We start from the raw sequence: 27,617 nt of genomic DNA on the forward strand, positions 1-27,617 counted from the left end.
AAACAGAGAGAGATCAACAGAGATGGATTGGCATGGTGATTTAGAGAGGAAACAGAGAGAGATCAACAGAGATGGATTGGCATGGTGATTTAGAGAGGAAACAGAGAGAGATCAACAGAGATGGATTGGCATGGTGATTTAGAGAGGAAACAGAGAGAGATCAACAGAGATGGATTGGCATGGTGATTTAGAGAGGAAACAGAGAGAGATCAACAGAGATGGATTGGCATGGTGATTTAGAGAGGAAACAGAGAGAGAGGAAACAGAGATGGATTGGCATGGTGATTTAGAGAGGAAACAGAGAGAGATCAACAGAGATGGATTGGCATGGTGATTTAGAGAGGAAACAGAGAGAGATCAACAGAGATGGATTGGCATGGTGATTTAGAGAGGAAACAGAGAGAGAGGAAACAGAGATGGATTGGCATGGTGATTTAGAGAGGAAACAGAGAGAGATCAACAGAGATGGATTGGCATGGTGATTTAGAGAGGAAACAGAGAGAGATCAACAGAGATGGATTGGCATGGTGATTTAGAGAGGAAACAGAGAGAGATCAACAGAGATGGATTGGCATGGTGATTTAGAGAGGAAACAGAGAGAGATCAACAGAGATGGATTGGCATGGTGATTTAGAGAGGAAACAGAGAGAGATCAACAGAGATGGATTGGCATGGTGATTTAGAGAGGAAACAGAGAGAGATCAACAGAGATGGATTGGCATGGTGATTTAGAGAGGAAACAGAGAGAGATCAACAGAGATGGATTGGCATGGTGATTTAGAGAGGAAACAGAGAGAGATCAACAGAGATGGATTGGCATGGTGATTTAGAGAGGAAACAGAGAGAGAGGAAACAGAGATGGATTGGCATGGTGATTTAGAGAGGAAACAGAGAGAGATCAACAGAGATGGATTGGCATGGTGATTTAGAGAGGAAACAGAGAGAGATCAACAGAGATGGATTGGCATGGTGATTTAGAGAGGAAACAGAGAGAGAGGAAACAGAGATGGATTGGCATGGTGATTTAGAGAGGAAACAGAGAGAGATCAACAGAGATGGATTGGCATGGTGATTTAGAGAGGAAACAGAGAGAGATCAACAGAGATGGATTGGCATGGTGATTTAGAGAGGAAACAGAGAGAGATCAACAGAGATGGATTGGCATGGTGATTTAGAGAGGAAACAGAGAGAGATCAACAGAGATGGATTGGCATGGTGATTTAGAGAGGAAACAGAGAGAGATCAACAGAGATGGATTGGCATGGTGATTTAGAGAGGAAACAGAGAGAGATCAACAGAGATGGATTGGCATGGTGATTTAGAGAGGAAACAGAGAGAGATCAACAGAGATGGATTGGCATGGTGATTTAGAGAGGAAACAGAGAGAGATCAACAGAGATGGATTGGCATGGTGATTTAGAGAGGAAACAGAGAGAGAGGAAACAGAGATGGATTGGCATGGTGATTTAGAGAGGAAACAGAGAGAGAGGAAACAGAGATGGATTGGCATGGTGATTTAGAGAGGAAACAGAGAGAGAGGAAACAGAGATGGATTGGCATGGTGATTTAGAGAGGAAACAGAGAGAGAGGAAACAGAGATGGATTGGCATGGTGATTTAGAGAGGAAACAGAGAGAGATCAACAGAGATGGATTGGCATGGTGATTTAGAGAGGAAACAGAGAGAGATCAACAGAGATGGATTGGCATGGTGATTTAGAGAGGAAACAGAGAGAGATCAACAGAGATGGATTGGCATGGTGATTTAGAGAGGAAACAGAGAGAGAGGAAACAGAGATGGATTGGCATGGTGGATTTAGAGAGGAAACAGAGAGAGAGGAAACAGAGATGGATTGGCATGGTGATTTAGAGAGGAAACAGAGAGAGATCAACAGAGATGGATTGGCATGGTGATTTAGAGAGGAAACAGAGAGAGAGGAAACAGAGATGGATTGGCATGGTGATTTAGAGAGGAAACAGAGAGAGATCAACAGAGATGGATTGGCATGGGGATTTAGAGAGGAAACAGAGAGAGATCAACAGAGATGGATTGGCATGGTGATTTAGAGAGGAAACAGAGAGAGATCAACAGAGATGGATTGGCATGGTGATTTAGAGAGGAAACAGAGAGAGATCAACAGAGATGGATTGGCATGGTGATTTAGAGAGGAAACAGAGAGAGATCAACAGAGATGGATTGGCATGGTGATTTAGAGAGGAAACAGAGAGAGATCAACAGAGATGGATTGGCATGGTGATTTAGAGAGGAAACAGAGAGAGAGGAAACAGAGATGGATTGGCATGGTGATTTAGAGAGGAAACAGAGAGAGATCAACAGAGATGGATTGGCATGGTGATTTAGAGAGGAAACAGAGAGAGAGGAAACAGAGATGGATTGGCATGGTGATTTAGAGAGGAAACAGAGAGAGAGGAAACAGAGATGGATTGGCATGGTGATTTAGAGAGGAAACAGAGAGAGATCAACAGAGATGGATTGGCATGGTGATTTAGAGAGGAAACAGAGAGAGATCAACAGAGATGGATTGGCATGGTGATTTAGAGAGGAAACAGAGAGAGATCAACAGAGATGGATTGGCATGGTGATTTAGAGAGGAAACAGAGAGAGAGGCAACAGAGATGGATTGGCATGGTGATTTAGAGAGGAAACAGAGAGAGAGGAAACAGAGATGGATTGGCATGGTGATTTAGAGAGGAAACAGAGAGAGATCAACAGAGATGGATTGGCATGGTGATTTAGAGAGGAAACAGAGAGAGATCAACAGAGATGGATTGGCATGGTGATTTAGAGAGGAAACAGAGAGAGAGGAAACAGAGATGGATTGGCATGGTGATTTAGAGAGGAAACAGAGAGAGATCAACAGAGATGGATTGGCATGGTGATTTAGAGAGGAAACAGAGAGAGATCAACAGAGATGGATTGGCATGGTGATTTAGAGAGGAAACAGAGAGAGATCAACAGAGATGGATTGGCATGGTGATTTAGAGAGGAAACAGAGAGAGATCAACAGAGATGGATTGGCATGGTGATTTTAGAGAGGAAACAGAGAGAGATCAACAGAGATGGATTGGCATGGTGATTTAGAGAGGAAACAGAGAGAGATCAACAGAGATGGATTGGCATGGTGATTTAGGAGAGGAAACAGAGAGAGATCAACAGAGATGGATTGGCATGGTGATTTAGAGAGGAAACAGAGAGAGATCAACAGAGATGGATTGGCATGGTGATTTAGAGAGGAAACAGAGAGAGATCAACAGAGATGGATTGGCATGGTGATTTAGAGAGGAAACAGAGAGAGATCAACAGAGATGGATTGGCATGGTGATTTAGGAGAGGAAACAGAGAGAGATCAACAGAGATGGATTGGCATGGTGATTTAGAGAGGAAACAGAGAGAGATCAACAGAGATGGATTGGCATGGTGATTTAGAGAGGAAACAGAGAGAGATCAACAGAGATGGATTGGCATGGTGATTTAGAGAGGAAACAGAGAGAGAGGAAACAGAGATGGATTGGCATGGTGATTTAGAGAGGAAACAGAGAGAGATCAACAGAGATGGATTGGCATGGTGATTTAGAGAGGAAACAGAGAGAGAGGAAACAGAGATGGATTGGCATGGTGATTTAGAGAGGAAACAGAGAGAGAGGAAACAGAGATGGATTGGCATGGTGATTTAGAGAGGAAACAGAGAGAGATCAACAGAGATGGATTGGCATGGTGATTTAGAGAGGAAACAGAGAGAGATCAACAGAGATGGATTGGCATGGTGATTTAGAGAGGAAACAGAGAGAGATCAACAGAGATGGATTGGCATGGTGATTTAGAGAGGAAACAGAGAGAGAGGAAACAGAGATGGATTGGCATGGTGATTTAGAGAGGAAACAGAGAGAGAGGAAACAGAGATGGATTGGCATGGTGATTTAGAGAGGAAACAGAGAGAGATCAACAGAGATGGATTGGCATGGTGATTTAGAGAGGAAACAGAGAGAGATCAACAGAGATGGATTGGCATGGTGATTTAGAGAGGAAACAGAGAGAGAGGAAACAGAGATGGATTGGCATGGTGATTTAGAGAGGAAACAGAGAGAGATCAACAGAGATGGATTGGCATGGTGATTTAGAGAGGAAACAGAGAGAGATCAACAGAGATGGATTGGCATGGTGATTTAGAGAGGAAACAGAGAGAGATCAACAGAGATGGATTGGCATGGTGATTTAGAGAGGAAACAGAGAGAGACAACAGAGATGGATTGGCATGGTGATTTAGAGAGGAAACAGAGAGAGATCAACAGAGATGGATTGGCATGGTGATTTAGAGAGGAAACAGAGAGAGATCAACAGAGATGGATTGGCATGGTGATTTAGAGAGGAAACAGAGAGAGAGGAAACAGAGATGGATTGGCATGGTGATTTAGAGAGGAAACAGAGAGAGATCAACAGAGATGGATTGGCATGGTGATTTAGAGAGGAAACAGAGAGAGGAAACAGAGATGGATTGGCATGGTGATTTAGAGAGGAAACAGAGAGAGAGGAAACAGAGATGGATTGGCATGGTGATTTAGAGAGGAAACAGAGAGAGATCAACAGAGATGGATTGGCATGGTGATTTAGAGAGGAAACAGAGAGAGATCAACAGAGATGGATTGGCATGGTGATTTAGAGAGGAAACAGAGAGAGATAAACAGAGATGGATTGGCATGGTGATTTAGAGAGGAAACAGAGAGAGATCAACAGAGATGGATTGGCATGGTGATTTAGAGAGGAAACAGAGAGAGATCAACAGAGATGGATTGGCATGGTGATTTAGAGAGGAAACAGAGAGAGAGGAAACAGAGATGGATTGGCATGGTGATTTAGAGAGGAAACAGAGAGAGATCAACAGAGATGGATTGGCATGGTGATTTAGAGAGGAAACAGAGAGAGATCAACAGAGATGGATTGGCATGGTGATTTAGAGAGGAAACAGAGAGAGATCAACAGAGATGGATTGGCATGGTGATTTAGAGAGGAAACAGAGAGAGATCAACAGAGATGGATTGGCATGGTGATTTAGAGAGGAAACAGAGAGAGATCAACAGAGATGGATTGGCATGGTGATTTAGAGAGGAAACAGAGAGAGATAAACAGAGATGGATTGGCATGGTGATTTAGAGAGGAAACAGAGAGAGATCAACAGAGATGGATTGGCATGGTGATTTAGAGAGGAAACAGAGAGAGATCAACAGAGATGGATTGGCATGGTGATTTAGAGAGGAAACAGAGAGAGATCAACAGAGATGGATTGGCATGGTGATTTAGAGAGGAAACAGAGAGAGATCAACAGAGATGGATTGGCATGGTGATTTAGAGAGGAAACAGAGAGAGATCAACAGAGATGGATTGGCATGGTGATTTAGAGAGGAAACAGAGAGAGATCAACAGAGATGGATTGGCATGGTGATTTAGAGAGGAAACAGAGAGAGATCAACAGAGATGGATTGGCATGGTGATTTAGAGAGGAAACAGAGAGAGATCAACAGAGATGGATTGGCATGGTGATTTAGAGAGGAAACAGAGAGAGAGGAAACAGAGATGGATTGGCATGGTGATTTAGAGAGGAAACAGAGAGAGATCAACAGAGATGGATTGGCATGGTGATTTAGAGAGGAAACAGAGAGAGAGGAAACAGAGATGGATTGGCATGGTGATTTAGAGAGGAAACAGAGAGAGAGGAAACAGAGATGGATTGGCATGGTGATTTAGAGAGGAAACAGAGAGAGATCAACAGAGATGGATTGGCATGGTGATTTAGAGAGGAAACAGAGAGAGATCAACAGAGATGGATTGGCATGGTGATTTAGAGAGGAAACAGAGAGAGATCAACAGAGATGGATTGGCATGGTGATTTAGAGAGGAAACAGAGAGAGAGGAAACAGAGATGGATTGGCATGGTGATTTAGAGAGGAAACAGAGAGAGATCAACAGAGATGGATTGGCATGGTGATTTAGAGAGGAAACAGAGAGAGATCAACAGAGATGGATTGGCATGGTGATTTAGAGAGGAAACAACCACCGGGTCTATAGTTAGGATGAACTGAGATGGCAATGGAAGGTACAGTATGGCCAATGGAAGGTACAGTATGGCCAATGGAAGGTACAGTATGACCAATGGAAGGTACAGTATGACCAATGGAAGGTACAGTATGACCAATGGAAGGTACAGTATGGCCAATGGAAGGTACAGTATGGCCAATGGAAGGTACAGTATGGCCAATGGAAGGTACAGTATGGAAGGTACAGTATGGCCAATGGAAGGTACAGTATGGCCAATGGAAGGTACAGTATGACCAATGGAAGGTACAGTATGACCAATGGAAGGTACAGTATGGCCAATGGAAGGTACAGTATGGCCAATGGAAGGTACAGTATGGCCAATGGAAGGTACAGTATGGAAGGTACAGTATGACCAATGGAAGGTACAGTATGGCCAATGGAAGGTACAGTATGGAAGGTACAGTATGACCAATGGAAGGTACAGTATGGCCAATGGAAGGTACAGTATGGAAGGTACAGTATGACCAATGGAAGGTACAGTATGACCAATGGAAGGTACAGTATGACCAATGGAAGGTACAGTATGGCCAATGGAAGGTACAGTATGGCCAATGGAAGGTACAGTATGGCCAATGGAAGGTACAGTATGGCCAATGGAAGGTACAGTATGACCAATGGAAGGTACAGTATGACCAATGGAAGGTACAGTATGGCCAATGGAAGGTACAGTATGGCCAATGGAAGGTACAGTATGGAAGGTACAGTATGGCCAATGGAAGGTACAGTATGGCCAATGGAAGGTACAGTATGGCCAATGGAAGGTACAGTATGGCCAATGGAAGGTACAGTATGGAAGGTACAGTATGGCCAATGGAAGGTACAGTATGGCCAATGGAAGGTACAGTATGACCAATGGAAGGTACAGTATGGAAGGTACAGTATGGCCAATGGAAGGTACAGTATGGCCAATGGAAGGTACAGTATGGCCAATGGAAGGTACAGTATGGCCAATGGAAGGTACAGTATGGCCAATGGAAGGTACAGTATGGCCAATGGAAGGTACAGTATGACCAATGGAAGGTACAGTATGGCCAATGGAAGGTACAGTATGGCCAATGGAAGGTACAGTATGGCCAATGGAAGGTACAGTATGGCCAATGGAAGGTACAGTATGGCCAATGGAAGGTACAGTATGGCCAATGGAAGGTACAGTATGGCCAATGGAAGGTACAGTATGGCCAATGGAAGGTACAGTATGACCAATGGAAGGTACAGTATGACCAATGGAAGGTACAGTATGGAAGGTACAGTATGGCCAATGGAAGGTACAGTATGGCCAATGGAAGGTACAGTATGGCCAATGGAAGGTACAGTATGGCCAATGGAAGGTACAGTATGGCCAATGGAAGGTACAGTATGGAAGGTACAGTATGGCCAATGGAAGGTACAGTATGGAAGGTACAGTATGACCAATGGAAGGTACAGTATGACCAATGGAAGGTACAGTATGGCCAATGGAAGGTACAGTATGACCAATGGAAGGTACAGTATGGCCAATGGAAGGTACAGTATGGCCAATGGAAGGTACAGTATGACCAATGGAAGGTACAGTATGACCAATGGAAGGTACAGTATGGCCAATGGAAGGTACAGTATGGAAGGTACAGTATGACCAATGGAAGGTACAGTATGACCAATGGAAGGTACAGTATGGCCAATGGAAGGTACAGTATGGCCAATGGAAGGTACAGTATGACCAATGGAAGGTACAGTATGACCAATGGAAGGTACAGTATGGCCAATGGAAGGTACAGTATGGCCAATGGAAGGTACAGTATGACCAATGGAAGGTACAGTATGACCAATGGAAGGTACAGTATGGCCAATGGAAGGTACAGTATGGCCAATGGAAGGTACAGTATGACCAATGGAAGGTACAGTATGGCCAATGGAAGGTACAGTATGACCAATGGAAGGTACAGTATGGCCAATGGAAGGTACAGTATGGCCAATGGAAGGTACAGTATGGAAGGTACAGTATGACCAATGGAAGGTACAGTATGACCAATGGAAGGTACAGTATGGCCAATGGAAGGTACAGTATGGAAGGTACAGTATGGCCAATGGAAGGTACAGTATGACCAATGGAAGGTACAGTATGACCAATGGAAGGTACAGTATGACCAATGGAAGGTACAGTATGGCCAATGGAAGGTACAGTATGGCCAATGGAAGGTACAGTATGACCAATGGAAGGTACAGTATGGAAGGTACAGTATGACCAATGGAAGGTACAGTATGGCCAATGGAAGGTACAGTATGGCCAATGGAAGGTACAGTATGGAAGGTACAGTATGGCCAATGGAAGGTACAGTATGACCAATGGAAGGTACAGTATGACCAATGGAAGGTACAGTATGGCCAATGGGAAACAGAGACAGAGAGAGCGAGCGAGCGAGAGCGAGACGGAGAGAGAGAAGCCAGCAGGTAAAGACAACGTCCTAACGCAGAGAGAGAGAGCGAGCGAGAGCGAGACGGAGAGAGAGAAGCCAGCAGGTAAAGACAACGTCCTAACGCAGAGAGAGAGAGCGAGCGAGAGCGAGACGGAGAGAGAGAAGCCAGCAGGTAAAGACAACGTCCTAACGCAGAGAGAGAGCGAGCGAGCGAGAGAGACGGAGAGAGAGAAGCCAGCAGGTAAAGACAACGTCTAACGCAGAGAGAGAGAGCGAAGCGAGAGCGAGACGGAGAGAGAGAAGCCAGCAGGTAAAGACAACGTCCTAACACAGAGAGAGCGAGCGAGAGCGAGACGGAGAGAGAGAAGCCAGCAGGTAAAGACAACGTCCTAACACAGAGAGAGAGCGAGCGAGAGCAGACGGAGAGAGAGAAGCCAGCAGGTAAAGACAACGTCTAACGCAGAGAGAGAGAGCGAGCGAGAGCGAGACGGAGAGAGAGAAGCCAGCAGGTAAAGACAACGTCCTAACACAGAGAGAGCGAAGCGAGAGCGAGACGGAGAGAGAGAAGCCAGCAGGTAAAGACAACGTCCTAACACAGAGAGAGCGAGCGAGAGCGAGACGGAGAGAGAGAAGCCAGCAGGTAAAGACAACGTCCTAACACAGAGAGAGCGAGCGAGAGCGAGACGGAGAGAGAGAAGCCAGCAGGTAAAGACAACGTCCTAACACAGAGAGAGCGAGCGAGAGCGAGACGGAGAGAGAGAAGCCAGCAGGTAAAGACAACGTCCTAACGCAGAGAGAGAGAGCGAGCGAGAGCGAGACGGAGAGAGAGAAGCCAGCAGGTAAAGACAACGTCCTAACGCAGAGAGAGAGAGCGAGCGAGAGCGAGACGGAGAGAGAGAAGCCAGCAGGTAAAGACAACGTCCTAACACAGAGAGAGCGAGCGAGAGCGAGACGGAGAGAGAGAAGCCAGCAGGTAAAGACAACGTCCTAACACAGAGAGAGCGAGCGAGAGCGAGACGGAGAGAGAGAAGCCAGCAGGCAAAGACAACGTCCTAACGCAGAGAGAGCGAGCGAAAGAGCGAGACGGAGAGAGAGAAGCCAGCAGGTAAAGACAACGTCCTAACGCAGAGAGAGAGAGGAGGCGAGACGGAGAGAGAGAAGCCAGCAGGTAAAGACAACGTCCTAACGCAGAGAGAGAGAGCGAGCGAGAGCGAGACGGAGAGAGAGAAGCCAGCAGGTAAAGACAACGTCCTAACGCAGAGAGAGCGAGCGAGCGAGAGCGAGACGGAGAGAGAGAAGCCAGCAGGTAAAGACAACGTCCTAACACAGAGAGAGCGAGCGAGAGCGAGACGGAGAGAGAGAAGCCAGCAGGTAAAGACAACGTCCTAACACAGAGAGAGCGAGCGAGAGCGAGACGGAGAGAGAGAAGCCAGCAGGTAAAGACAACGTCCTAACACAGAGAGAGCGAGCGAGCGAGAGCGAGACGGAGAGAGAGCGGCCAGCAGGTAAAGACAACGTCCTAACGCAGAGAGAGAGAGCGAGCGAGCGAGAGCGAGACGGAGAGAGAGAAGCCAGCAGGTAAAGACAACGTCCTAACACAGAGAGAGCGAGCGAGCGAGAGCGAGACGGAGAGAGAGCGGCCAGCAGGTAAAGACAACGTCCTAACGCAGAGAGAGAGAGCGAGCGAGCGAGAGCGAGACGGAGAGAGAGAAGCCAGCAGGTAAAGACAACGTCCTAACGCAGAGAGAGAGAGCGAGCGAGAGCGAGACGGAGAGAGAGAAGCCAGCAGGTAAAGACAACGTCCTAACGAGAGAGAGCGAGCGAGCGAGAGCGAGACGGAGAGAGAGAAGCCAGCAGGTAAAGACAACGTCCTAACACAGAGAGAGCGAGCGAGAGCGAGACGGAGAGAGAGAAGCCAGCAGGTAAAGACAACGTCCTAACACAGAGAGAGAGAGCGAGCGAGAGCGAGACGGAGAGAGAGCGGCCAGCAGGTAAAGACAACGTCCTAACGCAGAGAGAGAGCGAGCGAGAGCGAGACGGAGAGAGAGAAGCCAGCAGGTAAAGACAACGTCCTAACGCAGAGAGAGCGAAAGCGAGCGAGAGCGAGACGGAGAGAGAGAAGCCAGCAGGTAAAGACAACGTCCTAATGCAGAGAGAGCGAGCGAGCGAGAGCGAGACGGAGAGAGAGAAGCCAGCAGGTAAAGACAACGTCCTAACACAGAGAGAGAGAGCGAGCGAGAGCGAGACGGAGAGAGAGAAGCCAGCAGGTAAAGACAACGTCCTAACGCAGAGAGAGCGAGCGAGCGAGAGCGAGACGGAGAGAGAGAAGCCAGCAGGTAAAGACAACGTCCTAACGCAGAGAGAGAGAGCGAGCGAGAGCGAGACGGAGAGAGAGAAGCCAGCAGGTAAAGACAACGTCCTAACGCAGAGAGAGCGAGACGGAGAGAGAGAAGCCAGCAGGTAAAGACAACGTCCTAACGCAGAGTGGCAGTAGCAGCAACAGGGGATGGGACTTAGCATAAAGGGGCGTGTTGTCTACCTGGTTTACCACTGCTGCCTCAGCTAATTGGCAGTCATGGCCTGAGGAGGCGTGGCCAGAGCTGCTGTTGCTGCTGACGATAACGGATGCTGGCACGCCCACTGACATAGTATGGACAGGGTCATTCTCTGTCTGTCGCTGGTCCTGACATGGGCACATGAACGAGTCAGGGAGGAGGTAAGGAGAGAGGGAGGGGGTAAGGAGATGGGGAGGGGGTAAGGAGAGAGGGAGGGGGTAAGGAGAGAGGGAGGGGGTAAAGGGGAAAGGGAATAGGTAAGGAGAGAAGGAGGGGGTAAGGAGAGAGGGAGTAGGTAAGGAGAGAGGGAGGGGGTAAGGAGAGAGGGAGGGGGTAAGGAGAGAGGGAGGGGGTAAAGGGGAAAGGGAATAGGTAAGGAGAGAGGGAGGGGGTAAGGAGAGAGGGAGTAGGTAAGGAGAGAGGGAGGGGGTAAGGAGAGAGGGAGGAGGTAAGGAGAGAGGGAGGAGGTAAGGGAGAGAGGGAGGAGGTAAGGAGAGAGGGAGGGGGTTAAGGAGAGAGGGAGGGGGTAAGGAGAGAGGGAGGAGGTAAGGAGAGAGGGAGGGGGTAAGGAGATGGGGAGGGGGTAAGGAGAGAGGGAGGGGGTAAGGAGAGAGGGAGGGGGTAAAGGGGAAAGGGAATAGGTAAGGAGAGAGGGAGGGGGTAAGGAGAGAGGGAGTAGGTAAGGAGAGAGGGAGGGGGTAAGGAGAGAGGGAGGGGGTAAGGAGAGAGGGAGGAGGTAAGGAGAGAGGGAGGGGGTAAGGAGAGAGGGAGGAGGTAAGGAGAGAGGGAGGAGGTAAGGAGAGAGGGAGGAGGTAAGGAGAGAGGGAGGGGTTAAGGAGAGAGGGAGTAGGTAAGGAGAGAGGGAGGAGGTAAGGAGAGAGGGAGGGGTTAAGGAGAGAGGGAGGGGGTAAGGAGAGAGGGAGGGGGTAAGGAGAGAGGGAGGGGGTAAGGAGAGAGGGAGGAGGTAAGGAGAGAGGGAGGGGGTAAGGAGAGAGGGAGGAGGTAAGGAGAGAGGGAGGAGGTAAGGAGAGAGGGAGGAGGTAAGGAGAGAGGGAGGGGGTAAGGAGAGAGGGAGGGGGTAAGGAGAGAGGGAGTAGGTAAGGAGAGAGGGAGGAGGTAAGGAGAGAGGGAGGGGTTAAGGAGAGAGGGAGTAGGTAAGGAGAGAGGGAGGAGGTAAGGAGAGAGGGAGGGGTTAAGGAGAGAGGGAGAGGTAAGGAGGGAGGGAGGAGGTAAGGAGAGAGGAAAACAGTAAACCAGATTGGTAGACAAGTTAGACCAGGGGACCATGGCATCAGTCTTATCTAGTTGGCCAATGTTAAATGTTCACTTCAGATCAACAACACAATGTCAACAAAGACAGGAGAGGTAGAGAAGAGAGGTAGAAGTAGAGAGGTAGGGGTGGAGAGGTAGAGAGGAGAGAAGGAGAGGTAGAGAGGAGAGGGAGAGAGGAGAGGGAGAGAGGAGAGGAGAGAGGAGAGGTAGAGAGGAGAGGGAGAGAGGGTTAGAGGAGAGGTAGAGAGGAGGGAGAGAGGAGAGGGAGAGAGGAGAGGGAGAGAGGAGAGGGAGAGAGGAGAGGGGTAGTGAGGAGCGATGGAGAGGTAGAGGTAGAGAGGAGAGGGAGAGAGGAGAGGAAGAGAGGTAGAGAGAGAGGAGAGGTAGAGAGGTAGAGAGGTAGAGAGGTAGAGGGGTAGAGAGGAGAGGTAGAGAGGTAGAGAGGTAGAGAGGTAGAGAGGAGAGGTAGAGAGGTGGAGAGGAGAGGTAGAGGGGTAGAGAGGTAGAGAGGAGAGGTAGAAAGGTAGAGAGGTAGAAAGGAGAGGTAGAGAGGTAGAGAGGTAGAGGGGAGAGGTAGAGAGGTAGAGAGGTAGAGAGGTAGAGGGGTAGAGAGGTAGAGAGGAGAGGTAGAGAGGTAGAGAGGAGAGGTAGAGAGGTATAGAGGAGGGGGAGAGAGGAGAGAGGAGGGGGAGAGAGGAGAGAGGAGGGGGAGAGAGGAGAGAGGAGGGGGAGAGAGGAGAGAGGAGGGGGAGAGGGAGGGGAGAGAGGAAAGACGAGCGAGGAGAGGGAGAGAGGAGAGGTAGAGGTAGAGGTAGAGATGTAGAGAGGAGAGGTAGAGAGGAGAGGTAGAGGTATAGAGGAGAGGTAGAGAGGAGAGGGAGAGAGGTATAGAGGAGAGAGGAGAGGTAGAGAGGAGCGGGAGAGAGGTATAGAGGAGAGGGAGAGAGGAGAGGTAGAGGAGAGGTGTAGAGAAGAGACGGAGAGAGGAGAGGGAGAGAGGAGAGGAGAGAGGTATAGAGGAGAGGGAGAGAGGAGAGGTAGAGAGGAGAGGTGTAGAGAAGAGAGGTAGAGAGGAGCGGAAGAGAGGTAGAGAGGAGCGGGAGAGAGGTATAGAGGAGAGGGAGAGAGGAGAGGTAGAGAGGAGAGAGGGAGAGAGGAGAGGTGTAGAGAAGAGAGGGAGAGAGGAGAGGGAGAGGGAGAGGGGTATAGAGGAGAGGGAGAGAGGAGAGGTAGAGAGGAGAGGTGTAGAGAAGAGAGGTAGAGAGGAGCGGGAGAGAGGTATAGAGGAGAGGGAGAGAGGGGAGGTGTAGAGAAGAGAGGGAGAGAGGAGAGGTGTAGAGAAGAGAGGGAGAGAGGAGAGGGAGAGCGGAAGAGAGGAGAGGTAGAGAGGAGAGAGGAGAGGTAGAGAGGAGAGGGGAGGGAGAGAGAGAGAGGAGAGGGAGATAGGAGAGGGAGAGGAGTAGAGAGGTAGAGGGAGAGAGGAGAGGGAGAGAGGTATAGAGGAGAGGGAGAGAGGAGAGGGAGAGGTAGAGAGGAGGGAGAGAGGAGAGAGGAGAGGTAGCGAGGAGAGGTAGAGAGGAGAGGTAGAGAGGTAGAGAGGAGAGAGGTAGAGAGGAGAGAGGAGAGAGGAGAGGTAGAGAGGAGAGAGGTAGAGGTAGAGGTAGAGAGGAGAGAGGAGAGAGGTAGAGGTAGAGGTAGAGGTAGAGGTAGAGGTAGAGGTAGAGGTAGAGGTAGAGGTAGAGGTAGAGGTAGAGGTAGAGGTAGAGAGGAGAGGAGAGGAGAGGAGAGGAGAGGAGAGGAGAGGAGAGGAGAGGAGAGGAGAGGTAGAGAGGAGAGAGGAGAGAGGAGAGGTAGAGAGGAGAGGGAGAGAGGAGAGGTAGAGAGGAGAGGTAGAGAGGAGAGGTAGAGAGGAGAGGAGAGGAGAGGAGAGGAGAGGAGAGGAGAGGAGAGGAGAGGAGAGGAGAGGAGAGGAGAGAGGAGAGGTAGAGAGGAGAGGTAGAGAGGTAGAGAGGATAGGAGATGGAGAGGTAGAGGTAGAGGTAGAGGAGAGGTAGAGAGGAGAGGGAGAGGGGGAGAGGGAGAGGGGGAGGGAGAGGGAGAGAGGATAGGAGATGGAGAGGTAGAGGTAGAGGAGAGGTAGAGAGGATAGGTAGAGAGGAGAGGTAGAGAGGAAAGGGAGAGGGGGGGAGGGAGAGGGAGAAGGAGAGAGGATAGGAGATGGAGAGGTAGAGGTAGAGGTAGAGGTAGAGAGGATAGGTAGAGAGGAGAGGTAGAGAGGAGAGGTGTAGAGAAGAGAGGGAGAGAGGAGAGGGAGAGAGGAGAGGGAGAGAGGAGAGGGAGAGAGGTAGAGAGGTAGAGAGGAGAGGTGTAGAGAGGAGAGGGAGAGAGGAGAGGGAGAGAGGAGAGGTAGAGAGGAGAGGTAGAGAGGAGAGGAGAGGAGAGGAGAGGAGAGGAGAGGAGAGGAGAGGAGAGGAGAGGAGAGGGGAGAGGAGAGGAGAGGAGAGGAGAGGAGAGGTAGAGAGGAGAGGGAGAGGTAGAGAGTGAGAGGTAGAGAGGTAGAGAGGAGAGGGAGAGAGGAGAGGTAGAGAGGAGAGGGAGAGAGGAGAGGTAGAGAGGAGAGGTAGAGAGGTAGAGAGGAGAGGTGTAGAGAAGAGAGGGAGAGAAGAGAGGGAGAGAGGAGAGGTAGAGAGGAGAGGTAGAGAGGAGAGGGAGAGAGGAGAGGTAGAGAGGAGAGGAGAGGAGAGGAGAGGAGAGGAGAGGAGAGGAGAGGAGAGGTAGAGAGGAGAGGGAGAGTGAGAGGTAGAGAGGAGAGGGAGAGAGGAGAGGTATAGGCCCGGGGCATACTGACCTGCTGGAGGAACATCTGGAGTTGTTCCTGGCTGAGGATCATGCTGGAGCCCTGGGGGCCCGTGAAGACCACCCTGCTCCCGGGGCTGTGCTGCTGGGATAGGTGGGGGATCAGCGTGGTGGACACAGATAAGGACGGAGAGGAAGAGGAGGGGACAGACATGGAGACAGAGGGCCCAGCCTGCATAGAGAGGATGGAGGAGGGCTGCGGGGCTTGTCCAGGGTGGGCTGCCTGGTCTGTAGAACTCCCCAGCACTGGCACACTCTCCCCAGGCTGGCCCTGCGCCATGGCAGCCGCCCCACCCACCCCGCTGCTGGGAACACCCCCTGGCTGCGGCTGCAGAGCGGGTTGCAGGCTGACAGCAGGACTCAAACCTTCTACCTGGCTCAGCATGGCCAGGGAGTTCTGCAGGGGCATGCCCTGGATCACTGTGTGGGCCTGGTGGCCCGTGACCGGGTGGCTCTGGCTCTGGGAGAGGGTAACAGGAATCTGGAAGAGCTGATGTCCCACCCCCATCTGTCCCGGCTGCAGCTGGAGCAGAGGGTGGCCCTGAGACGTCAGCACCTGGCCCAGGTTAATGTTCTGGTGCTGAGCCAGGATCTGGTTGGTTATCAGCTGACCCCCAGGCCCCTGGGAGGTGATGATGTGGCCCCCAGGGTGCTGCGTGAGGATCTGTCCCCCGGCTAGCTGCTGCGGCAGGAGGAACTGGTGGTTCTGCCCCCCCAGCATGATGCTGCCGGGCTGGTTGAGGAGGTGGACACTGAGGGCTTTCCCAGAGGGGTGGTGGGATGCCTGCTGGGGGACCCCCGACTGGGAGGTCAGGACCATGTTAGAGCCAGGCTTGCCTGTCAGGAAGGCTAGATTCTGGGCAGCGGAGACAGGGACCTGCTGCACCCCAAGGGCCTTGTTGGCATCGTTCTGGAGGACGTGGGCCTGGGCCTGCTGCTGCTTGAACAGTTTGGGCTGGATGGCTGCGCCCCCCTGGGGGGGTTTGGGCTGGATGGGGGTCGGGGTTCGCTGGATGATCAGGTTCTGCCCCTGTTGACCCAAGCTTCCAGCAGCAGTCATGGTGCTACTGCCACTGTTAGTGCTGCCGACACACACCGCCGGGCCGTTTAAAGCTGGAGATCCCAGAGTGGCTTTGCCTCCTTGGATCAGAAGTCCCCCTCCCAGTCCGCCCTGCCCCCCTGCCCCCATAGCCTTGGCCAGGATGGGCTGTCCTGACTGGTTCATAGTCATCACAGTGGGCTGGCCCATCACCTGTATCCGCCCCAGTCCCAGGTGTCCTGACTGGCAGCCATTAGGTAGAGCCTGGAGGGTGACGTTACCCAGGCCTGCCACCTGCTGCATACTGATGGCCTGGGCCTTGTTCATGACCTGGGGCCCAAACTGGAGGCCCTGTTGGGCCAGCACCGAGCCCAGAATGTCAGCCGTGGCCTGGGGAGGGGTGCCGGGGGAGCCTGGAGCTCCAGAGAAGATGGGGAGCCCCACCCCCACAGCGGTCCCTCCAGGCCCAGTCAGGCTGTCTGTACAGGGCAGCGTCTGGACCACCTGAGTCAGGCCAGGCATGGTGAGGTCGAAGGAGTCCAGGTCCAACTCTGCCTCGGCCTCCTGCAGGCTCTGCTCTGTAATGTTGGCCTCCGCCAGGCTCTGCTGCAGGATGTCACATGGCTCCATGGCGTTACTACTGCCGTCACCCGGCGATCCGCCCAGGATGACGTCATCTTCCAGGAAGTCCAGGTCAACGCTGACCCGGGGCAAGCCAGGCTGCTCATTGGACGGCAGCTGGACTGGTGGCAGGACCTCTGGAACGTGGCACTATGAGAGAAGAGGGATTAGGAGGAGAGCTGAATAGAGAGATGAGATGAGAAGGAAGGAAGGGTTTGACACAGGCCTCATACGTGGAGATGTTGACCAGACAGGCCCCCTGAGACCACTATAGTGTTAGGCCTCCTACCAACCAGTGGGGTGAAGAGTGGGAGAGAGATGCATGCTACATGTACATGTATGAATGGAGACAGGAGTGTCAGAGGTTAGCGGGGGAGGGCCTTTACTCACCCCAACGGCAGAGAAGAAGGAGCTGGAGGGGTCGCTCGAGCCATCCAATAGGTCATCAGTGTCCAGCTACAGACAGACAGACACAGCCAGGAAAGACAGACAGACAGACCAACAGGCCAGAGGGGAGACAGACCAACAGACCAACAGGCCAGAGGGGAGACAGACCAACAGACCAACAGGCCAGAGGGGAGACAGAACAACAGAACAACAGGCCAGAGGGGAGACAGAACAACAGACCAACAGGCCAGAGGGGAGACAGAACAACAGACCAACAGGCCAGAGGGGAGACAGAACAACAGAACAACAGGCCAGAGGGGAGACAGAACAACAGGCCAGAGGGGAGACAGAACAACAGGCCAGAGGGGAGACAGAACAACAGGCCAGAGGGGAGACAGAACAACAGGCCAGAGGGGAGACAGAACAACAGGCCAGAGGGGAGACAGACCAACAGACCAACAGGCCAGAGGGGAGACAGAACGACAGACCAACAGGCCAGAGGGGAGACAGAACAACAGACCAACAGGACAGAGGGGAGACAGAACAACAGGCCAGAGGGGAGACAGGACAACAGAACAACAGGCCAGAGGGGAGACAGAACAACAGGCCAACAGGCCAGAGGGGAGACAGAACAACAGGCCAGAGGGGAGACAGAACAACAGGCCAGAGGGGAGACAGAACAACAGACCAACAGGCCAGAGGGGAGACAGAACAACAGGCCAGAGGGGAGACAGAACAACAGGCCAGAGGGGAGACAGACCAACAGGCCAGAGGGGAGACAGAACAACAGAACAACAGGCCAGAGGGGAGACAGAACAACAGGCCAGAGGGGAGACAGAACAACAGAACAACAGGCCAGAGGGGAGACAGAACAACAGGCCAGAGGGGAGACAGACCAACAGGCCAGAGGGGAGACAGACCAACAGGCCAGAGGGGAGACAGAACAACAGAACAACAGGCCAGAGGGGAGACAGAACAACAGGCCGGGGGACAGAACAACAGAACAACAGGCCAGAGGGGAGACAGACAACAGGGAGGAGACAGACCAACAGGCCAGGGAGACAGACCAACAGGCCAGAGGGGAGACAGAACAACAGAACAACAGGCCAGAGGGGAGACAGAACAACAGGCCAGAGGGGAGACAGAACAACAGGCCAGAGGGGAGACAGAACAACAGGCCAGAGGGGAGACAGAACAACAGGCCAGAGGGGAGACAGAACAACAGAACAACAGGCCAGAGGGGAGACAGAACAACAGAACAACAGGCCAGAGGGGAGACAGAACAACAGAACAACAGGCCAGAGGGGAGACAGAGCAACAGAACAACAGGCCAGAGGGGAGACGCACGCCACAAGGACAGCCAAAAACACAGAGACAGACCGGGATAGAGAGGCAGACAGGGAAGAGAGGCAGACAGAGAGAGACAGGCAGACAGAGAGAGACAGGCAGACAGAGAGAGACAGGCAGACAGAGAGAGACAGGCAGACAGAGAGAGACAGGCAGACAAAGACAGGCAGGCAGACAGAGAGAGACAGGCAGGCAGGCAGAGAGAGACAGGCAGACAAAGACAGGCAGGCAGACAGAGAGAGACAGGCAAGCAGGCAGAGAGAGACAGGCAGGCAGACAGAGAGAGACAGGCAGACAGAGAGAGACAGGCAGACAGAGAGAGACAGGCAGACAGAGACAAACAGGCAGACATAGAGAGACAGGCAGACAGAGAGAGACAGGCAGACAGAGAGAGACAGGCAGACAAAGACAGGCAGGCAGACAGAGAGAGACAGGCAGGCAGGCAGAGAGAGACAGGCAGACAAAGACAGGCAGGCAGACAGAGAGAGACAGGCAAGCAGGCAGAGAGAGACAGGCAGACAGAGAGAGACAGGCAGACAGAGAGAGACAGGCAGACAGAGAGAGACAGGCAGACAGAGACAAACAGGCAGACAAAGACAGGCAGGCAGACAGAGAGAGACAGGCAAGCAGGCAGAGAGAGACAGGCAGACAGAGAGAGACAGGCAGACAGAGAGAGACAGGCAGACAGAGAGAGACAGGCAGACAAAGACAGGCAGGCAGACAGAGAGAGACAGGCAGGCAGGCAGAGAGAGACAGGCAGACAAAGACAGGCAGGCAGGCAGAGAGAGACAGGCAGGCAGGCAGAGAGAGACAGGCAGGCAGACAGAGAGAGACAGGCAGACAGATAGAGACAGGCAGACAGAGAGAGACAGGCAGACAGAGACAAACAGGCAGACAGAGAGAGACAGGCAGACAGAGAGAGACAGGCAGACAGAGAGAGACAGGCAGACAAAGACAGGCAGGCAGACAAAGACAGGCAGGCAGGCAGAGAGAGACAGGCAGACAAAGACAGGCAGGCAGACAGAGAGAGACAGGCAAGCAGGCAGAGAGAGACAGGCAGGCAGACAGAGAGAGACAGGCAGGCAGACAGAGAGAGACAGGCAGACAGAGAGAGACAGGCAGACAGAGACAAACAGGCAGACAGAGAGAGACAGGCAGACAGAGAGAGACAGGCAGACAGAGAGAGACAGGCAGACAGAGAGAGACAGGCAGACAAAGACAGGCAGGCAGACAGAGAGAGACAGGCAGGCAGGCAGAGAGAGACAGGCAGACAAAGACAGGCAGGCAGGCAGAGAGAGACAGGCAGGCAGGCAGAGAGAGACAGGCAGGCAGACAGAGAGAGAGAGACAGGCAGGCAGACCCACCAGTGACGAGGGGCAGCAAAGTGGTTTAGAGGTGAGAGGGACAGCGAGGGAGGAACAAAACAGAAGCAGAAGAGGACTAGTGTTAGATTAGTACTGGTCATTGTGGATTAATGAAGTGAAAAGACACGGTTGAAATCCTAAAGATCACTCATCTAAAGATCACTCATCTAAAGAGCACTCGTGTATAGAGCACTCGTGTATAGAGCACTCGTGTATAGAGCACTCGTGTAAAGAGCACTCGTGTATAGAGCACTCGTGTAAAGAGCACTCAAAGCAAAAAAACACAAGCAGCAGAAGAGCCCATTGAAACAGAAATACACACATCCCTTTACATCAGTATGGGAGGTGTGTGAGTGGTAGCCAGTGAACTTGTTGAACTAAATGTGTACCTGTCTCCATGCACAACAGAAGTAGCGGTTATCTGGTGCTACTACGTCGATCTTCAGTATGTCAAGTCAACTACGTCCATCCTCTGTATCACAAGTCAACTACGTCCATCCTCTGTATCACAAGTCAACCACGTCCATCCTCAGTATGTCAAGTCAACCACATCCATCCTCAGTATGTCAAGTCAACTACGTCCATCCTCAGTATGTCAAGTCAACTACGTCCATCCTCTGTATCACAAGTCAACCACGTCCATCCTCAGTATGTCAAGTCAACCACATCCATCCTCAGTATGTCAAGTCAACTACGTCCATCCTCAGTATGTCAAGTCAACTACGTCCATCCTCAGTATGTCAAGTCAACCACGTCCATCCTCAGTATGTCAAGTCAACCACATCCATCCTCAGTATGTCAAGTCAACTACGTCCATCCTCAGTATGTCAAGTCAACTACGTCCATCCTCTGTATCACAAGTCAACCACGTCCATCCTCAGTATGTCAAGTCAACCACATCCATCCTCAGTATGTCAAGTCAACTACGTCCATCCTCAGTATGTCAAGTCAACTACGTCCACATCCTCAGTATGTCAAGTCAACTACGTCCACATCCTCAGTATGTCAAGTCAACCACATCCATCCTCAGTATGTCAAGTCAACTACGTCCATCCTCAGTATGTTTAGTCAACTACGTCCACATCCTCAGTATGTCAAGTCAACTACGTCCACATCCTCAGTATGTCAAGTCAACTACGTCCATCCTCAGTATGTCAAGTCAACTACGTCCACATCCTCAGTATGTCAAGTCAACCACGTCCACATCCTCAGTATGTCAAGTCAACTACGTCCATCCTCAGTATGTCAAGTCAACTACGTCCACATCCTCAGTATGTCAAGTCAACCACGTCCACATCCTCAGTATGTCAAGTCAACTACGTCCACATCCTCAGTATGTCAAGTCAACTACGTCCACATCCTCAGTATGTCAAGTCAACTACGTCCACATCCTCAGTATGTCAAGTCAACCACGTCCACATCCTCAGTATGTCAAGTCAACTACGTCCATCCTCAGTATGTCAAGTCAACTACGTCCACATCCTCAGTATGTCAAGTCAACTACGTCCACATCCTCAGTATGTCAAGTCAACCACGTCCATCCTCAGTATGTCAAGTCAACTACGTCCATCCTCAGTATGTCAAGTCAACTACGTCCACATCCTCAGTATGTCAAGTCAACTACGTCCATCCTCAGTATGTCAAATCAACTACGCCCATCCTCAGTATGTCAAGTCAACTACGTCCATCCTCAGTATGTCAAGTCAACTACGTCCATCCTCAGTATGTCAAGTCAACTACGTCCATCCTCAGTATGTCAAGTCAACTACGTCCATCCTCAGTATGTCAAGTCAACTACGTCCATCCTCAGTATGTCAAGTCAACTACGTCCATCCTCAGTATGTCAAGTCAACTACGTCCACATCCTCAGTATGTCAAGTCAACTACGTCCACATCCTCAGTATGTCAAGTCAACCACATCCACATCCTCAGTATGTCAAGTCAACTACGTCCATCCTCAGTATGTCAAGTCAACTACGTCCATCCTCAGTATGTCAAGTCAACTACGTCCACATCCTCAGTATGTCATGTCAACTACGTCCATCCTCAGTATGTCAAGTCAACTACGTCCATCCTCAGTATGTCAAGTCAACTACGTCCACATCCTCAATATGTCAAGTCAACTACGTCCACATCCTCAGTATGTCAAGTCAACTACGTCCATCCTCAGTATGTCAAGTCAACCACGTCCACATCCTCAGTATGTCAAGTCAACCATGTCCATCCTCAGTATGTCAAGTCAACCACATCCATCCTCAGTATGTCAAGTCAACTACGTCCATCCTCAGTATGTCAAGTCAACTACGTCCACATCCTCAGTATGTCAAGTCAACTACGTCCACATCCTCAGTATGTCAAGTCAACCACATCCATCCTCAGTATGTCAAGTCAACTACGTCCATCCTCAGTATGTCAAGTCAACTACGTCCACATCCTCAGTATGTCAAGTCAACTACGTCCACATCCTCAGTATGTCAAGTCAACTACGTCCATCCTCAGTATGTCAAGTCAACTACGTCCACATCCTCAGTATGTCAAGTCAACTACGCACATCCTCAGTATGTCAAGTCAACTACGTCCACATCCTCAGTATGTCAAGTCAACCACGTCCATCCTCAGTATGTCAAGTCAACCACATCCATCCTCAGTATGTCAAGTCAACTACGTCCATCCTCAGTATGTCAAGTCAACCACGTCCACATCCTCAGTATGTCAAGTCAACCACGTCCATCCTCAGTATGTCAAGTCAACTACGTCCATCCTCAGTATGTCAAGTCAACTACGTCCACATCCTCAGTATGTCAAGTCAACTACGTCCACATCCTCAGTATGTCAAGTCAACTACGTCCACATCCTCAGTATGTCAAGTCAACCACGTCCACATCCTCAGTATGTCAAGTCAACTACGTCCATCCTCAGTATGTCAAGTCAACTACGTCCACATCCTCAGTATGTCAAGTCAACTACGTCCACATCCTCAGTATGTCAAGTCAACTACGTCACATCCTCAGTATGTCAAGTCAACTACGTCCACATCCTCAGTATGTCAAGTCAACTACGTCCACATCCTCAGTATGTCAAGTCAACTACGTCCATCCTCAGTATGTCAAGTCAACTACGTCCATCCTCAGTATGTCAAGTCAACTACGTCCACATCCTCAGTATGTCAAGTCAACTACGTCCACATCCTCAGTATGTCAAGTCAACCACATCCATCCTCAGTATGTCAAGTCAACTACGTCCATCCTCAGTATGTCAAGTCAACCACGTCCACATCCTCAGTATGTCAAGTCAACCACGTCCATCCTCAGTATGTCAAGTCAACTACGTCCATCCTCAGTATGTCAAGTCAACTACGTCCATCCTCAGTATGTCAAGTCAACTACGTCCACATCCTCAGTATGTCAAGTCAACTACGTCCACATCCTCAGTATGTCAAGTCAACTCCACGTCTCACATCCTCAGTATGTCAAGTCAACTACGTCCCCATCCTCAGTATGTCAAGTCAACTACGTCCCACATCCTCAGTATGTCAAGTCAACTACGTCCACATCCTCAGTATGTCAAGTCAACCACGTCCATCCTCAGTATGTCAAGTCAACTACGTCCATCCTCAGTATGTCAAGTCAACTACGTCCATCCTCAGTATGTCAAGTCAACTACGTCCATCCTCAGTATGTCAAGTCAACTACGTCCATCCTCAGTATGTCAAGTCAACTACGTCCACATCCTCAGTATGTCAAGTCAACTACGTCCACATCCTCAGTATGTCAAGTCAACCACATCCATCCTCAGTATGTCAAGTCAACTACGTCCATCCTCAGTATGTCAAGTCAACTACGTCCACATCCTCAGTATGTCAAGTCAACTACGTCCACATCCTCAGTATGTCAAGTCAACTACGTCCATCCTCAGTATGTCAAGTCAACTACGTCCACATCCTCAGTATGTCAAGTCAACCACGTCCATCCTCAGTATGTCAAGTCAACCACGTCCATCCTCAGTATGTCAAGTCAACTACGTCCATCCTCAGTATGTCAAGTCAACTACGTCCATCCTCAGTATGTCAAGTCAACTACGTCCACATCCTCAGTATGTCAAGTCAACTACGTCCATCCTCAGTATGTCAAGTCAACTACGTCCATCCTCAGTATGTCAAGTCAACCACGTCCACATCCTCAGTATGTCAAGTCAACCACGTCCATCCTCAGTATGTCAAGTCAACCACGTCCATCCTCAGTATGTCAAGTCAACCACGTCCATCCTCAGTATGTCAAGTCAACCACGTCCACATCCTCAGTATGTCAAGTCAACCACGTCCATCCTCAGTATGTCAAGTCAACTACGTCCATCCTCAGTATAGCCATCTCAGTATGTCAAGTCAACTACGTCCACATCCTCAGTATGTCAAGTCAACCACGTCCACATCCTCAGTATGTCAAGTCAACTACGTCCATCCTCAGTATGTCAAGTCAACTACGTCCACATCCTCAGTATGTCAAGTCAACTACGTCCACATCCTCAGTATGTCAAGTCAACTACGTCCATCCTCAGTATGTCAAGTCAAATACGTCCATCCTCAGTATGTCAAGTCAACTACGTCCACATCCTCAGTATGTCAAGTCAACTACGTCCACATCCTCAGTATGTCAAGTCAACTACGTCCATCCTCAGTATGTCAAGTCAACTACGTCCATCCTCAGTATGTCAAGTCAACTACGTCCACATCCTCAGTATGTCAAGTCAACTACGTCCACATCCTCAGTATGTCAAGTCAACTACGTCCATCCTCAGTATGTCAAGTCAACTACGTCCACATCCTCAGTATGTCAAGTCAACTACGTCCATCCTCAGTATGTCAAGTCAACTACGTCCATCCTCAGTATGTCAAGTCAACCACGTCCACATCCTCAGTATGTCAAGTCAACCACGTCCATCCTCAGTATGTCAAGTCAACCACATCCATCCTCAGTATGTCAAGTCAACTACGTCCATCCTCAGTATGTCAAGTCAACCACGTCCACATCCTCAGTATGTCAAGTCAACCACGTCCATCCTCAGTATGTCAAGTCAACTACGTCCATCCTCAGTATGTCAAGTCAACTACGTCCACATCCTCAGTATGTCAAGTCAACTACGTCCATCCTCAGTATGTCAAGTCAACCACGTCCACATCCTCAGTATGTCAAGTCAACTACGTCCATCCTCAGTATGTCAAGTCAACTACGTCCACATCCTCAGTATGTCAAGTCAACTACGTCCACATCCTCAGTATGTCAAGTCAACTACGTCCACATCCTCAGTATGTCAAGTCAACTACGTCCACATCCTCAGTATGTCAAGTCAACTACGTCCACATTCTCAGTATGTCAAGTCAACCACATCCATCCTCAGTATGTCAAGTCAACTACGTCCATCCTCAGTATGTCAAGTCAACTACGTCCATCCTCAGTATGTCAAGTCAACTACGTCCATCCTCAGTATGTCAAGTCAACTACGTCCATCCTCAGTATGTCAAGTCAACCACATTCATCCTCAGTATGTCAAGTCAACTACATCCACATCCTCAGTATGTCAAGTCAACTACGTCCATCCTCAGTATGTCAAGTCAACTACGTCCATCCTCAGTATGTCAAGTCAACTACGTCCACATCCTCAGTATGTCAAGTCAACTACGTCCACATCCTCAGTATGTCAAGTCAACCACATCCATCCTCAGTATGTCAAGTCAACTACGTCCATCCTCAGTATGTCAAGTCAACTACGTCCATCCTCAGTATGTCAAGTCAACTACGTCCACATCCTCAGTATGTCAAGTCAACTACGTCCATCCTCAGTATGTCAAGTCAACTACGTCCATCCTCAGTATGTCAAGTCAACTACGTCCACATCCTGAGTATGTCAAGTCAACTGCTATGAAATAATCCAGGTGACTCCTTAGCTAGTTAAGCACAATAGAGGAGTCATAACCATCCTAGTACAATAGAGGAGTCATAACCATCCTAGTACAATAGAGGAGTCATAACCATCCTAGGACAATAGAGGAGTCATAACCATCCTAGTACAATAGAGGAGTCATAACCATCCTAGTACAATAGAGGAGTCATAACCATCCTAGTACAATAGAGGAGTCATAACCATCCTAGTACAATAGAGGAGTCATAACCATCCTAGGACAATAGAGGAGTCATAACCATCCTAGGACAATAGAGGAGTCATAACCATCCTAGTACAATAGAGGAGTCATAACCATCCTAGTACAATAGAGGAGTCATAACCATCCTAGTACAATAGAAGAGTCATAACCATCCTAGGACAATAGAGGAGTCATAACCATCATTGTAGTGAAATAGCAGCCACTTACATGGGTGTCTGATCCATGAAGAAAATCGTTAAGTGCTTCTGGGTCACTGTGGAGAGTGGAACATTGGTCAGACAAACATCACTCACTGAGGTCACATCTACAGTGCCTTCAGAAAGTATTCATACCCCTTGACTTATTCCACATTTTGTTGTGTTACAACCTGAATTGGAAATGGATTTTAAAATATATATAATTCTCACCCATCTACACGCAATACCACATAATGACAAAGAGAAAAAAATATTTTAGACATTCTTGCAAATGAATAAGAAAATGAAATACATAAATATTTAATTTACATAAATATTCACACCTCTGAGCCAGTACATGTAGAATCATCTTTGGCAGTGATTACAGCTGTGAGTCTTTCTGGGTAAGTCTCTAAGAACTTTCCACACCTGGATTGTACAATATTTTACATTTACATTTTAGTCATGTAGCAGACTCTTAACCAGAGCAACTCACAGGAGCAATTAGGGTTAAGTGCCTTGCTCAAGGGCACATTAACAGATTTTTCACCTAGTCGGCTTAGGGATTCGAACCAGCGACCTTTCGTTTACTGGCCCAACGCTCTTATTCTTTTCAGAACTCTTCAAGCTCTGTCAAATTGGTTGTTGATCAGTGCTAGAAAACAATTTTCAAGTCTTGCCATAGACTTTCAAGCCGATTTAAGTCAAAACGGTAACTCGGCCACTCAGGAACATTCACTGTCTTCTTGGTAAGCAACTCCAGTGTAGATTTGGCCTTGTGTTTTAGGTTATTGTCCTGCTGAAAGGTGAATTCATCTCCCAGTGTCTGGTGGAAAGCAGACTAACCCAGGTTTTCCTCTAGGATTTTGCCTGTGCTTAGCTCCATTCTGTTTCTTTTTACAACCATACCGATAACATGATGCAGCCACCACCATGCTTGAAAATATGGAGAGTGATACTCACATTTTGTATTCAGGACAAAAAGTTAATTGCTTTGCCACATTTTTTGCAGTATTGCTCTAGTGCGTGGCAAACAGGATGCATGTTTTGGAATATTTTATTCTGTACAGGCTTCCTTCTTTTCACTCTGTAATTTAGGTTAGTATTGTAGAGTAATTACAATGTTGATCCATCCTGAGTTTTTTCCCCATCACAGCCATTCAACTCTGTAACTGTTTAAAAGTCACCATTGGCCTCATGGTGAAATCCCTGAGCGGTTTCCTTCCTCTCCGGCAACCAAGTTAGGAAGGATGCCTGTATCTTTGTAGTGACTGGGTGTATTGATACAACATCCAAAGTGTAATGAATAACTTCACCATGCTCAAAGGGATATTCAATGT

The 27,617-nt window shown here is 49.6% G+C and overlaps 1 protein-coding gene and 3 long non-coding RNA genes across 6 annotated transcripts in view; 3 read left to right on the forward strand and 1 right to left on the reverse strand.

Moving 5' to 3' along the window:
* LOC121558191 (BRD4-interacting chromatin-remodeling complex-associated protein) overlaps nt 1-27,617 on the reverse strand; it is a 102,013-nt gene that overhangs the window by 51,657 nt on the left and 22,739 nt on the right. Inside the window, exons 3-6 of the mRNA XM_045214772.1 lie at nt 26,309-26,354; nt 17,237-17,302; nt 15,179-16,996; nt 11,043-11,186 (exon numbers count right to left, since the gene is read on the reverse strand). Coding sequence (XP_045070707.1) covers nt 11,043-11,186; nt 15,179-16,996; nt 17,237-17,302; nt 26,309-26,354 — 2,074 coding nt within the window. The remainder of the gene's footprint in view (nt 1-11,042; nt 11,187-15,178; nt 16,997-17,236; nt 17,303-26,308; nt 26,355-27,617) is intronic.
* On the forward strand, nt 6,380-7,067 carry LOC123484423. Of its 2 annotated transcripts, none has more exons than XR_006658523.1 (5): nt 6,380-6,395; nt 6,564-6,647; nt 6,809-6,892; nt 6,928-6,969; nt 7,005-7,067. It is a non-coding gene; the product is annotated as an uncharacterized LOC123484423 (long non-coding RNA). The 2 variants fall into 2 exon arrangements; XR_006658522.1 differs by lacking the exon at nt 6,380-6,395 and adding an exon at nt 6,412-6,493.
* LOC123484425 lies at nt 7,104-7,582 on the forward strand. 2 transcript variants are annotated; one of them, XR_006658526.1, is made up of 3 exons: nt 7,104-7,130; nt 7,355-7,459; nt 7,551-7,582. It is a non-coding gene; the product is annotated as an uncharacterized LOC123484425 (long non-coding RNA). The 2 variants fall into 2 exon arrangements; XR_006658525.1 differs by lacking the exon at nt 7,104-7,130 and adding an exon at nt 7,264-7,340 and having other exon boundaries at nt 7,376-7,459.
* On the forward strand, nt 7,822-8,403 carry LOC123484424. Its single transcript, XR_006658524.1, has 3 exons — nt 7,822-7,879; nt 8,202-8,285; nt 8,342-8,403. It is a non-coding gene; the product is annotated as an uncharacterized LOC123484424 (long non-coding RNA).

The sequence above is a fragment of the Coregonus clupeaformis genome, unplaced genomic scaffold (assembly GCF_020615455.1).
Source record: "Coregonus clupeaformis isolate EN_2021a unplaced genomic scaffold, ASM2061545v1 scaf0310, whole genome shotgun sequence".
NCBI lineage: Eukaryota > Metazoa > Chordata > Actinopteri > Salmoniformes > Salmonidae > Coregonus > Coregonus clupeaformis.